Below are 14738 nucleotides of genomic sequence, written 5' to 3' on the forward strand. Positions count from 1 at the left end.
AACCAGGACCTTGCAACTAGGCTTTGTAACCAAGTTACTCTAGAGATGTTAAAGGTTATGCAATATAATGTATTAGTCTTGTTTCAGAAGATTAATTCTCAGTAGAACTAGATTTAAAGAATGATAATGTATATGGCCAGGCGGTTAATGTGAGCCCCCATTCTGTAACCTTTGTGAATAGTTTAAATTGCCTTCTGAAGGATTCCTGATTTTTCTATAACGTTTTTGAAGAGTTTTCTTTTCTTTCTTTTTTTGTTTTGTTAAGGAAACTTGAGATGGAAGCAAAGAGAAAGCAAGAAGAAGAAGAGAGGAAGAAAAGGGAAGATGATGAAAAACGTATTCAGGTATGTACTGATTAGACAGTTGAACTGAATTTCTATCAAAATAGAATCTACAAAATTATAAAACAAAAGAAGTGAAAGGAAGATCTTGATTTGTTAGATAGGCTGTCATTGGTTTATCTCAGAGATGGAAAGCAGTTTCTGAAATGGTTATGGGCAGGGACTTTGGAGTCAGGAACGTGAGTTAAGATCCAGCCTCTGTCACTGACAGAAATGAGGACATCGTACAAGTCACCATGAGTGACTGGGCCACAGTTTCTCTCTGTGGAATGTGGGTAAATAATAGTTGTGAGCATCAAACGAGTTAACACATGTTAAAGCATTTCAAACAGTGTTCAGTTCAATAAATATTGGTTTGTTATTATTATTATTATTATTATACCGAGGGGAATGCCAGATGAACATTTATTTAAAATATAATGTCAGCCGAAACCGGTTTGGCTCAGTGGATAGAGCGTCGGCCTGCGGACTGAAAGGTCCCAGGTTCAATTCCGGTCAAGGGCATGTACCTGGGTTGCGGGCACATCCCCAGTGGGAGATGTGCAGGAGGCAGCTGATCGATGTTTCTCTCTCATCGATGTTTCTAACTCTCTATCTCTTTCCCTTCCTCTCTGTAAAAAATCAATAAAATATATTTAAAAAAATAAAATAAAATAAAATATAATGTCAGAATGTACTTTCCTCCAGTTAAACAAATTATAAAATATTATTTTATAACATTGTAGACACTAATAGTAATAAATTAGGATAAGATTCTTTCCTCATCCCCATTTTTTAAAAAGTCCATGTCTGAGAGTAATTGATCACGTATTTGAGTTTCTTGGCTTTATTAACTTATCCTGAGCACAACCAACACTTTAAATTCCTGACATCTGCTTGCCTGGTGTTAGTGTTAATGTGATACCTGGGATACTCCTGTGATATTTGGGACACTCATCGTTATGGAATGGTGGAACTATGGTTTCTCTGCCTTCTCTTAGATTTGGAAAGAGCAAGTATAAATTATAATATAGAGAGAATAGAGACTGAAGAGCTTTCTGGTTAGATGATACATTCCTTACTAAGGAACTTGTCTGGAACAATTTTAAGTAGGAATGGGGATGACCAAGAGGACATGTGGGGACACTTTGGTGAACCTACTTTCTGTCCTTGGCAGGCTGAAGTGGAGGAGCAGCTGGCCCGACAGCGGGAGGAGGAGTCCCAGCAGCAAGCGGTGCTGGAGCAGGAGCGTAGGGACCGCGAGCTGGCCCTGAGGATCGCCCAGAGCGAAGCAGAGCTCATCAGTGACGAGGCCCAGGCGGACCTGGCGCTCCGCAGGTACTGGGCTGCTGGGTGGGGTGTGGCGCTCTCTCTGCAGTCTCCCTCTGTGCCTCTCACTTCAGCCTGAAGGGAATAGGAGAATCATATTCCTTAGGTCCTGGTATATTTTAAGTAAAATCATTTAAAACTTCTTTGTATCCATTCTTACACCCAAAGGAATGAAACAAATTGATTTTATCAAATTGTTAAACTATTGAAAAACAAAACTGATACTTCAGTTCATGAGTACTTTAAGAAAACATATCAATGTTTACTCTGATAGTGCCAAAGAGTATTGTATCTTTATACATCTGGTTTAAGGTAGACATCTAATTTCTATATACCTGTCATTAAAGTCTATAATAGAAATCAGTCACTTTATTATAATCCAGTCTAATATATTTGAGGTTGGTATTTATTATTTTCCTAATGCAAATTATATATATACTAACATTTGAAATGAGGGGAAATTTTACACACACATACACACTCTATGTTTCAGAATAAATAGATTTCCTTTTCCAAGAAGGAAGGTTTATCACATTGAAATATTTTGGCTCCTCGGGTTTCTGAATTATCTCTAAATACTATATGTTATTGGAGTGTGGAGGAAGTTGGAAGTCCTTATTAAAAATTTCAGGAAGGTTTTAGTATAATAGATTCATTTTAAATTTAGAATATGGAAATATTAGTTTTTTGGAATATTTGTAAAAACAGCAAAACTAGTTTGTGGAGTTCCTTTATATGTAGGTATATATGTTCTATATGTATGGTGAGGCACATTCATATATGTAACTATGCTTTTCAGAATGTTAGAGCACTGTTTATGACAACATATAATAAAAATAAAAATAGTAGATGTTGCTATTTCCTGTGAAAGGAAAACTTGTTTTATATTATAGAGCAGTGCTTAGATTTTATTTAGCTGAAAACAAGATAGGGAAGGAAAAGGGTATGTTAACTTACCTTCACACTTTTTCTAGTAAGTGATTATATTGGGGAGTTCTGGGGCCTGAATTGTGTATTGAAGTATATTATATTTAAATAAACTGAATAGGCCTATCAAGCACAGGTATTATAATAATTTTTTAAGCTGTTGGGTTTGAGTCCAATAGTTGGGCTCTTGGTTAACATTTTGCCATAATTAAAACATTCCCACCCATCTATGGCTTTTGTACATGCAGACTTAGCTTAGCTGCTGTTCCATTCCTCCCCCCTGTGCTATGTTGCAATGGCCGGAAGTCTTTGGTATAACTGACCAGTGGGTTGGCCAGGCTCCTAAACAAACCAGGCACTGACAGCTGCCATTCCTAACGTGTGAGGACAGACTGAAATGGGCAGAGCTGGCTTTAGTATGACTGAAAGTCATTTCTAAGGGGCTCATTAATGTAGTCATTATTGGTATTCATGGCTAAGCTTTTGTGTGAGCCTTTGAAATATTCAGCTATATCCAGTACCATCCCTTATACTATGTGTAAGATACTGGCTCATATGTGCACTGCTTCCCATCTTCAGAAAGATGCACTTCTTCCAGAGTGAGTGGTCTCAGGGAGGGAGTGGACCATTTAGGACCTTTGACAAAAATGACAAGTCACCTGAGATTTAGGTGAAGCAGAATTTACTAGGTAATGGGACCACAACTAAGTGATTAGGAGCTATTCAAGCAGTTGTAACTTGAAGGGAGGAAGAGTTCGTTTTAGTTCTCCCGTCGGACAGGCCTGGAGATGCTGTCCCCTCCTCTCGAATGCCCATTGAAGTCCTGCCTGTAAGCCTCTCTCCCAGGAAACTTTCTCTGACCTCTGGTCCTGTGAGTGCCTTCTCCTCTGAATCTCCTGGTTAGTGTATACTGTGCACTGGAAGCATTAGCAATGTGTTATGGATGATGTTCTGTACTGATGTCCCGTGTTTGATAATTTTATCTTACTCCAGGGCTTACATTAATGTTTTTGAATGTTTATTTTGCCTTTGTTAGTACTGAATTCTTTCTAACAATTTATGAGTAAGAACTCTCTAGCCCTGTTCTTAATGTGTTCTTGGGTTCTGTGATGTATTAAAAAATATATGTAGATGGATTCTGCTGCAATAAACAATTTCAAGTTACTTTTCCAGCTCGGTTACCCATCCAGTAACTTCTAAGTAAGAATTATTTTTCACATGTATAGTATGTTTTAAAATATGGTCTCAATCAGTTACACACATGATCCTGGATGCAGAGTTATGATTTCACATAACAGGCATACCTTGAAGACATTGTGGGGTCAGTTCCAAAGAACTGCAATAAAGTGAGTCATAAACTTTGTGTTTGTGGAGGGTCTTGTCTTCAATTTGTGAAAAACACAACATTTGTGAAGCTCTGTGAAGCAAATCACAATAAAACAAGGTCTGCCTGTGTCTGAAATTGTGAGTAATCTCACACGTAGATTAAATAAAGATTATGCACTTTTTTAAATCAGTAAAGTCACCAAAACACAAGTTGGGCACAGTCCAGATTTTCACAATTCAGAGTTGGTTATGATATTAACAAAAATCTATTCTTTTCACAGAATTAATGGAGCAAGACCCAAAATGACACCGTACGTCATTTCGCTTTTTACAATTTGACTTAGTCATATAACTTTTTTTTTTTAACAGGTTATGGATATTTTTTAGGAGAAATAATTTCCTTATTTAAGTGAATTTTACATTATTTCCTGTTATTAAAAAGAATAAGATAACTCATTTTTTCTTTGCACAGGAAAAATGTTTAATGGTTCTTGTATGGTGTTCAGTCACAGTAGTTTATGATTTGGTTTCCTTCTTTGTGTTTTCTAACATTGTTTAAACACCCATTTTGTTTTATGTGTTTTTAATTATTCATTACTTATTGTCTTTATAGAAACAGATATAGAGATATAAGTAAGAATAAATAAAATATTTAAAGTAGTTGAGTCATAATAGATAGCTTAGTTTTCAGCAGATGTGATAGTTTATTCTACTGATACCTAAAATAGTTTATAATCTGAAGTTATATATATAATGCTAATTTTGATGCTGATCTGTCTTTTTGTTATGAAAATCTCTCCACACAGAGAGAATCTAAGTAACATTTGGGATATGCTTGTATTTTATACATACTATACATATAAAATTTTGGAATATGCATAAAATCTGAATATTAACAGCTTTTAGGCCCCAACTCTTATAGTAATGGTTCTCAACTCCTCAGACACAGATACCAATAACAAACGTAAAAATGATGCATGTGTATATATAGTTCTCGAAACAATGCATGTTAAAGAGAAGTAAAAGCATAGTAATTTATAATGAAGCAATGTTTATTTTAATATGAAAAGTGCTTGTTTACAACTATGGAAAAATGTAATCAAGTACTCAAATGTTTGTATGCATACATAAGAGCACCATGAATGCAACCACTTCAAACGCAAATTTATGTAAGAACGTTACATCAGTCAGTAAATGCCATGCAGTTGTGAACAGTCCTTTGTAAAGTTCTGGACAGAGTTAAGTACACTCTCCTCTCCATTTTGCAATAGGTGCATCCTTACAGAAATTATCTGAATGTTAAAACCAGGCAAAAAAAGTTCTACATGTAAAACTTTGTTTCCACATACAACTGGTGTGTGTGCATTTCACCTCAATGTTAAAGTCCCATGAGGCATAGGGCAGCTCTTCCATGTGCAGGACATTTGGCATCCCTGACCCCTCACCCCATCAAATGCCAACACCATTGTTCACCACAACGCACCAGGTTTTAAAAATGTTACTGAGTGGATGCTCTCACCCTCCATTAAAAAAACTTATATATAGTTACCAGTTGAGCTTGAATTTAGCTCTGTAATCGATGGTCTAAGGTAGTGGTCGGCAAACTGCGGCTCGTGAGCCACATGCGGCTCTTTGACCCCTTGAGTGTGACTCTTCCACAAAATACCGACTTCTGCGCATGGGCCACGAAGTTTCAATTGCACTGTATGTGCGCACCCGCACGTGGTATTTTGTGGAAGAGCCACACTCAAGGGGCCAAAGAGCCGCATGTGGCTCACCAGCTGCAATTTGACGACCACTGGTCTAAGGTGAAATTGTGAGCATCTGCATATACTAGCCTGGGAAGATCAGAAGGGAAAAAGCACCTGGATTCAGGAACCATTTCTGTTCAGTATATTTGGTGTAACATAGGCCCGGTGAGATACTAAACCAGTAGAGATGGCCATCCAATAAAGCATGGGGGTATACAGAGGAATTGTTATTCGATCAATAGTCCAAGTAGTGAAAGAGCTCTGATTCCCTTGAAACCTGCTGTGGGAAGGGAATCGGAGGGAGCTTCAAGCGGTGGTAAAATCAGAGGTGCTCTTGGGTACTTATAGAAACCTTGGGGTAGGTGATAATAGAATTAAAAATAGTTACCAAAATCATGCTGAGTTTGAACGTTAGGAAGTCCTGACTAGCCTAAAGAGAGGTTGATACATTGCTCAATAGGCAGTTTCTTTAGATTACATTTGTGTTTTTTACTTTGTGTTTCTTGTCCTTGATCATCAGTTTTGAAAGATTTCTTTTTCTCTGACTGCTTGCTCAACTAGATCTCCATCAGTACCTGAGCTTAGTCAGTGTCCAGTACAAGGAAAGAGATGTACTAGTAGGAGTCCGGGAGTCTGGGTGGGCACCCAGGAAACCGTGCCCTAAGGCACAGCTACCATCTTTTGTTATGATTTTTACTGGTTTATAGGATTTGGGGATTTACCAGAGTCTGATGAATAGAATGAGTGAGAAACTTATTAATTATGAAGGAAGACAGCAAAGGACAGGAAAATAGTAAGGCTAACAAATTATTGAGAAACATGATGAAACATCCATTCTATTTCACAGATTTAAATAAATATTGAGAAAGTTACACTCTTTGGGTAATAAGAGCTAAATAAGTTTTGGCCTTTGGGAAAAGTTTGTCCTTGAAAAGTCAGAACACTTCTCATCTTAATATTTAACAAGCACTTGATGCATTTGAATTTTTTTAATGGAAATACACTTTGATCTAGAATTCTAAAACTTTGAGTACATCAGAATTATTTAAACTCTGGCAATGTAAAATAGATCAACTTGTTTTACCACCATTATACCTTGCTAATTAATATTTTCTAAGCAATCCAGTGTAAAATTTTATATAGAATCTATATTCTGCCAAGTTTCCTGTCTGCATTTAGAACATTTTATTCTGTACATAAAAAATAATACTAAGAAGCATGGCTCTCATGAGATTTTATTTGAAAGTTCTTACTGCAAAAATAGGAAAGTTTGAATAACTTTAACTGGATCTAAACAAAAATTTTGCTGTATTTTATGGCTACGTATGTAAAAAAAAGTATATTGCAGACTTTTACAAAGTAAAATAATAGTGAATGGTTAGTAATTCAATAATCGTATTGAAAATATAAATATTTTTTAAATATAAAATTTTATTTATGCTTTTAGATATTTTAAGTAATTTATATGTAATTGTCTTTTATATAACTATGCTGTATTATCATTCTTTTATAGGGAACAAATGGCGAAAGAAATGTCAGAAATCTTGAGTAGGTTAGTGCAGTACAATTTGGGGGAATACGTGCCACCTCAGAGTCATATTTTTAAATTACTCGTCAATATTTGTATCAGAACCTGTCATATGAATAATGCACTCTTTCCATGTATATTTTCTGTACAAGAAGTGTTCACTTCACTCTCACATAGAAAAAGATAAAAACCGGTGTTCCTGTCTGTCGGTGTTTCCCAGTGGTGAAACCACTGGCATTTTGGAACAGACTCTTCCTTGTTGGTAGTACTGCTGTGCCTATCACTGGCCCCCACCAGCTCAGTCTCTTAGGGGACCCTTTCTGTCTTCCTGATGGAATGAGTATTTTGAAACTCCCTCTAGGGGTGGTGCTGCCCCTGGCTGGGAACCACTGTGCCTAGTTGAAGAGGGGAGTCCTGCTCCCAAGGATTTTTACCCCACAGTACACAGTTTAAAAACCACCGATGAGCCCTAGCCGGTTTGGCTCAGTGGATAGAGCATCGGCCTGTGGATTGAAGGGTCCCTCGTACTGAAGGGTCCTATACGGTTGCAGGCATGAGGTAACCAATAGATGTGTCTCTTACATTGATGTTTGTCTATCTGTGTCTCTCCCCCTCCCTTTCACTCTCTCTAAAAACCAATGGAAAAAATATCCTTGGGTGAGGATTAACAAAAATAAAAACCACTGATGTAAAAACTGAGCCACCAAAGGCTATAACTTCCCAGCAGGACCTGGTCCATTACCTTTATAAGTGGATACAAATCAATAACATTTTAACTGTTAATTTTGAGCTTACAAAATTAATTGAAGGTGTCTAATATATTTTTAAAAATCAAAAGTCAATTTCCCTACTACTTTATTGTTTATATGAATGTCTGATAATAAATTCTAAACAATAAATTACAGCTTTATTTTACTATTTTAATAACTCCAAAGGTGCATTTTAGTCGTGTATTTCTTAGGATGCTGAGTATGATTTTAAGTAGGTGTCTTTTTGTTTGAGGTAATATGAATTAAAAGTTAGTAATACCAAAATCATATTTTAAGCAACAATAATTTGAATTCAGTGTTATTATTTTTAAAAGTATTAAAACACACCTTGTGTATATTGACACCTCATGTATTTTCTGACCATCTATAAATGGTATAGTAAGTAAATTCAGTAATTCTTTCAAAAGAAAATAAAGCAACATTAAAAAACCCATAATAATTTCCAGCTGTTCTTTTAGAAAAGACTCTTAGAAGAACTAAGAAGAAAAGAGAAGTTTTTGTTGGCTTATTGAATGGTATTTTAGTGCTATAAAAAAGGGAAAAAAGAATACAGAATTTGAATAAATGTTAAAGCATAATTTATTGTTAAGGGTAATAGACCTTGCTGACACACAGCTGGCTCTTTCTGAGCAAAGCAATTTAGAAGAAAGAGCTACATGGGAAATTGCCAGTCGCACAGCTTATGAAAAATATGGATTCTTCAGTAAACCTAAAACAGATTTTAACCACAAAAAGCAGGAAGGACTAAATGGCCACACATTAGTTTTTATCCAGGCTTTTGTGTGTCGAACAATTTTTAAGTATGTAGGCTGAAGTATGTTGTGTTTTGTTCTCTAAAATGAAAGCATAAATAGGCCTTGTAAAGAGGTACAAGTACCCTATTTCATTGGTAAGCTCACTATTGAAGAAATAATTTCCTTGATTTCAGGAAGAAGGATACATATTCTCCCACATCATTTTCCAGTCAGTCTCATTATCTCTGTCTTGACGGTCAGGATTGTTGTTATCTTTCAAAATGTAACATGATGAGAAAGTAGCTCCCTTTAGTGTTGTACCTTGATTGTTCCTCTTTGAGAGGACATTTTTGGAGAAGTGGAAGATAAAGGTGAAATTTCTTGTTTGGTATCTGAGAAGCAATATTTTAGTTCTTTAATATTTAGTTCTTTTAATATTTGTGTCATCTTCTTTTCACGTCTTGAAATAGGATGTGTTTAAATTCTTCCTTCATTACTTTGTGCTTAAAAGTCCACTTGCACTTATTCTGAGTGTCTCCTCTGTGGCTAGTGTAAGCTGCTGGAAAGTAATGTTCATTATTACAGAAAACAAGTTGTTCCTGTATTTTCTGAATAATTATTTAAAATTATGTACATAGCTTAAGCCTGGAGTAGCACTACTAGGAAAAAAATGTCCTGTTTTATTTTAAATTTATTATTTTAGTATTTTGTACATATTTTTAATTTTTAAAATGTGCTTCCTCTCTTTCTACTCAAATATTCCTGTTACTCTGGGCAATATATAACACTTGTGCCCTTTGAAATCTCCGTTATCAGCTTTATGACCTAAAACCCCTTCCTTTAATTTACATATTTATTACTCACTAAATATTTGGGTGTGGTTTTATCTGGTTATAGAACAGGGGTGGGGAACATCTGGCCTGCTGGCCCTTTAAGGCCCAAGATAACATTTGGTCTGGCCCTGCCAGAGCAACCGTAGGTGGGACTCAAAATTGAATAAATCAAGGAGCTTTTTTCATAGCAACAAAAATTTATATTAAGTGAATTATATTACGGGAATGAAGTTATAAATATCCAGATGGCCCGTGGCAGAAAAAAGGTTCCCCACCCCTGTTGTAGAACTTTTTTCTATGTGTTCTTTAACAGTGAAGTTAAAAGCTCACAGGAGTTTCCAGAACCCAGCAGCTTTTTGAGCCTTTCTTTAATGACTAATGTGGTGGGTTGCATTTTAGACATTTATCTGTGGACCCTGTAAACACCCAGATGCCTAGGGAGATCCTGAGCCGGTAGGTGTGATTGGGGCTTGGCCATCGGTAGCTTCCAATAGTCTACAGGTGATGGTACTGTGTGGCCTAATGGCTCACAAACCAACCCTTAATGTGCTTCTGATGATGTTGTTCATGTATGTTGAGGATTTCTTTTCTAATTTTGAGGAATACATATAAATGTATCTTTTAACTTTAGATAAACCTATGGTACTAGAATTTGGAATCAGAAGTCCTCCTAATATAGCTATTAAGTGGCACGGTGGAAAATTTTAATTTACCTGGGCATTCTATAGTACACCATTCTTCATTTCATCCATCAAAGATACAAAAATTACATTTTTCTAGTAGTTATTTCCAGTTCTTAAATGTATGTTCACTTTCTTCCTTCTTTAGTTAACATTTTATTCATGTTTCTAGTTTAAATATGTAAAAATATGTAATAATTGCAGAGGTCCTGCTGTACAAGCCACCAAGGCAGCTGCTGGTACCAAGAAACATGATCTTAGTAAATGGAAATATGCAGAGCTACGTGATACCATCAATACTTCTTGCGGTAAGTGTATGGAAAGGATGAAAAATGGGAAGGCTCCCTACCTGACAGGTAATAAATACCCAGCTTCAGGTGCTATTTTTAAAATTTGCATATGAATTAGTATAAGCCATCCTCTTTGTTAGTATTACCTTGAAAGGAAGACCTAATTTACTCACAAAGCTAAAAGGAAGACATACTTAAATTAGTTAAGTTCATTTTGCTTATCTCTTGCCTAAGTCAGAGAAGAAAAACATAGAGCAATTATGGTCTGGGCTATATTAATGACTGGCCCATCTCATATTATTTATATAATTAAATACTTACCAGAATCTTTTGGTCCATGAATGCAGAGGAAAAAGATGGCAGTGCAGTCCTTCCTTTTATTTTTTTTTAAATATGTTTTTATTGATTTTAGAGAGAGGAAGGGAGAGGGAGCAAGAGATAGAAATATCAATGATGAGAATGAGTCATCAATCGGCTGCCTCCTGTACGTCCCCATTGGGGATCAAGTCAGCAGCCCAGGCAATGTGCCCTGACTGGGAATCAAACTGTGGCCTCTGGTTTATAGGTTGATGTTCAGCCACTTAGCCACACTGGCCAGGCCAATCTTTCCTTTTTAACACTTTTTCTTCCAACAGAATAAAATACTATATCCAGAGGTTCGCACATGGTTGAGTTCTTGGTTAAATCATAGTGTTGAATTCATAGTACTGTAAATAGGAACTAAAGTGTCATCGTTGTACAGACTTCTCACTATGTTCTTTCCTACCTCACTGATTTTATCTGCATAATTACAAACAAAAACTGTGTTGCATATAAATCTAGCTTGCATTTGAATACAGTGACTTTTTATTCCTTTTCATTCTGTTGTAGTAGCCTGTGACCTTGGACAAGTGACTTAACCTCTGTAATTTAAGTTCTTCGTCTATAAAAGACCTGTTTAGTCCAAGGTGTTTGTTTTGTTCAGGATTCTTATGTTGAACAAATTATATAAAACAGTAATAATGTATAATAAAATTCTGTAAATATAAAAGATAATATTACCATAAAATACTCATCTTTATCAATAATTAGCTTACTTTTAATTTTTTACTATTACTTTAAAATGAAAACTTTATATTATATACTGTCAGTATATATATATGTTTATGCCACAGAATAATTATGCTAGACAACTAAATTAGGATGTTCTTTTCTCTCTTTCTCTTTCTATGTAATTGGTAGATATTGAGCTCCTGGCAGCTTGCAGAGAAGAATTTCATAGGAGACTAAAAGTGTATCATGCTTGGAAGTCCAAGAACAAGAAGAGAAATACTGAAACAGAGCAACGTGCTCCAAAGTCTGTTACTGATTATGGTAAAAACAAATCTGTACTTTGGAATGTACTATACATAAGACATTTGGGTGAAGTGTCCAATATAAATTTTTTCTTATATAGAACTGTGGTCCACTGAACCTAACACAACCACGATGGCTTATCGCTCATAGCATTATTTCTATTAAAAACATTTAAAGTCTTATTTGTTAAGAAGTATTGAATTTACTTCTTAAGATACATTCTAGAGGTAAGAATAATCTTGTCTATATTGAAGAGGTTGTGCAATAATGTTGTAAATATGTATTTCCCCCCCTATAAGTGAGAAATAGTACCTTGGTTTGTTCTAGAGTTTTGCCAAGACCAGGATTTGATATTTCTGACTGATTTCCAAAAAATGAATTTTGTTACTTTGTTATGCAAAAGGAAAGTTCTACTCTTGAAACTAGAAAATAGAGCAGGGTAGACATAACCTAGTGAAAGTATGCATTCGCTTCAACAGTAATTGAGAATACCTTTAATATTTGAGTAGTAATTTCACATATTAAATTTAATTTCATAAAAGCAATAATTGGAATTTCGTTAGTTAACTTGCTACCTTTAAACTGACACAATTTATTAGCCTAATTTTGGTTAAAGACACGCTGACAGCATATGTAATGCGTTTTTTATTTTGTAAAGGGGTACATTCCCAGCACTTGATAGTATAGTTTGGCAATGCATGACCCAACTTAGGGAATGAACTCTCAGTTATATTTTGCCTCCTTCACCTTCCTAGCAAATAAAAGGAATGTTTGATTAAAGCAGGGGTCCTCAAACTACGGCCCGTGGGCCACATGCAAATACAAATACTGTATTTGTTCCCGTTTTGTTTTTTTACTTCAAAATAAGATATGTGCAGTGTGCATAGGAATTTGTTCATAATTTTTTTTTAAACTATAGTCCGGCCCTCCAACGGTCTGAGGGACAGTGAACTGGCCCCCTGTTTAAAAAGTTTGAGGACCCCTGGATTAAAGCAGCGGTTCTCAACCTGTGGGTCGTGACCCCTTTGGGGGTCGAACGACCCTTTCACAGGGGTCGCCTAAGACCATCGGAAAACACATATATAATTACATATTGTTTTTGTGATTAATCACTATGCTTTCATTATGTTCAATTTGTAAAAATGAAATTGGGGGTCACCACAACATGAGGAACTGTATTAAAGGGTCGCGACATTAGGAAGGTTGAGAACCACTGGATTGAATTCATTGAAGGGATGGACTTTTAATGTTTCCAAGTTGTTGCAGAAATAGATAGAGGAAAATGTACTATTAAGAGAGATGTTAGTGCTGATGATGCTCAAGGGGTGCCATCAGTCAGGACATGACACTCTGGATGGGCAGTGAGAGGTCACCGGAACTAGGAAACAGCAAGCGGAACACCCTCTCAACATTGACCTTCTTGTGACGCCATTGCGTTCTCCAGGTTCAAACTTTGTCTCTGGGAAATGAGGAGGAGCGGGTGATTCCATTGCCTGTTCACTGTCTGCACCCATTTGCAACCACAGTTACATTTGTTTTGTAAAAATCTCAGTGGGTTATTCTTTTTAGCTCTAATTTTCTAATCATGATCTTTGGCTGATAGTCTTTGATTATGTTTTATTTGAAAATTTATTCATCTGAATGATTACACTTCTTTAAAAAAGAGGAATTAATGTTGCATTCACATTTTGAATGCATATACAAATGCTCCTTATATTTGCAAACCAAATTTTGATAGTTTCTTCACCCAACTTCACCCCAAAAGGAGCAAATAATCCATGGCTTACCTTGCTGGTGCTTATACTGTTTTCATTCGTAATGTATATACACCATTTTGGAAGAACAAAAGAGTAGATTCAGAGTGCCATCCAGGTACAAATTTAGGAAGTTTATGTGAACACATTCTATATGTAGCCTTCAGAGAATTTGATTATGGACTCCTTTCAGGATGAAAGGTAACTTCTGCTCTGCAAAGCACTTTCTTATTTTTCTGTCTTGTTTTCTCATGTAAAACTCACACAGGAGCTACAGGTAAAAGGAAAGGTGAAGGACACCAAGACACGTAACAAGCTCAGTTGAGAAAATTCTATACTTAGGTGGTTTACTAACGGGGCAGCTGATCGGCCTTTAAGAAGAACTGCTCTGTAATTCAATACTTGGAAGGATTTTAATTCATTAATGTGAGAAAATAAAATTATAACAGCTGTGATGAACAAAAATATAATGAGGTTATTGCCCGTAAGAGTAATGCATGGACAAATCACGGTGATTTCTGGAGTTAGGAGTTCGGACACTCAGGCTCTCCTCAGGGTGAGCATGCTCTCATCACATTTACTACAGACAGATTTTCAGAAATAACTTTGGTGCCGTGGAAAATCACCCAGTAAAAATTTATAATATTTAGTTGGTTAAAACAAAGACTTTGGAGAATAGTTTTATTTCATAGCTCCTAACATAAAAATGGCATGTGTTTAAGATTTAAACAATTTGAAGAAATTAAAACATCCTGGGTACATGTGAACATGGCAGGACGTTTTCTCTACTGCATATAACTTTTGGATGAATTTAGAACTTATCCTCTTTTTTCCCTACAAAAATGCTTGTAATGCCTTAAAGTTACTATAATGTCCATTATTAAGTGATTGTGTTGGATTTTTGTTTGACTATTACTGTGTCCCAAAATCACAAATGGAATGCAGTTTTTAAATTTCGGTCCTCTTTATATGTCCATCAGGCAGAATTTTCTAAAACATAATCAAAATAGTTAAAAAAATAAAAAAAGAAAGCAGTATCTATTTGTAGGTATTTGTCTATGGACAGGATGTTTACTTGTCAGTCACCACCTCAATTGATGGAAAGGCTTTACTATAAATTAGAAGAATGCTCACTTAACAGTTTTGGCACTTTTATCTTTT

At 35.8% G+C, this 14738-nt stretch overlaps 1 protein-coding gene across 3 annotated transcripts; it reads left to right on the forward strand.

The window, feature by feature from the left end:
• The first annotated feature begins 271 nt into the window (after window positions 1-271).
• Window positions 272-11954, forward strand: LOC102439750 (unconventional myosin-VI-like). 3 transcript variants are annotated; one of them, XM_006108799.3, is made up of 6 exons: window positions 272-344; window positions 1498-1658; window positions 4184-4213; window positions 7167-7205; window positions 10403-10506; window positions 11710-11954. In XM_006108799.3, the coding sequence occupies exons 1-6, from the start codon at window positions 276-278 to the stop codon at window positions 11937-11939; spliced, it is 633 nt and encodes a 210-aa protein (XP_006108861.1). In that variant the 5' UTR covers window positions 272-275; the 3' UTR covers window positions 11940-11954. The 3 variants fall into 3 exon arrangements, with proteins under 3 accessions (XP_006108861.1, XP_014306241.1, XP_006108864.1); XM_014450755.2 differs by lacking the exon at window positions 4184-4213; XM_006108802.3 differs by lacking the exons at window positions 4184-4213; window positions 7167-7205.
• Window positions 11955-14738: the final 2784 nt, after the last annotated feature.

Source organism: Myotis lucifugus, unplaced genomic scaffold (genome assembly GCF_000147115.1).
Source record: "Myotis lucifugus unplaced genomic scaffold, Myoluc2.0 scaffold_3617, whole genome shotgun sequence".
Classification (NCBI taxonomy): domain Eukaryota; kingdom Metazoa; phylum Chordata; class Mammalia; order Chiroptera; family Vespertilionidae; genus Myotis; species Myotis lucifugus.

Bases quoted from the DNA above. Each gene is read 5' to 3' on its own strand.
- LOC102439750 (XM_006108799.3), top strand. From the start codon at position 276: ATGGAAGCAAAGAGAAAGCAAGAAGAAGAAGAGAGGAAGAAAAGGGAA. The intron at 1,659-4,183 runs GTACTGGGCTGC...TTCTTTTCACAG, and splicing joins GCGGACCTGGCGCTCCGCAG to AATTAATGGAGCAAGACCCA. The intron at 7,206-10,402 runs GTTAGTGCAGTA...TAATAATTGCAG, and splicing joins ATGTCAGAAATCTTGAGTAG to AGGTCCTGCTGTACAAGCCA.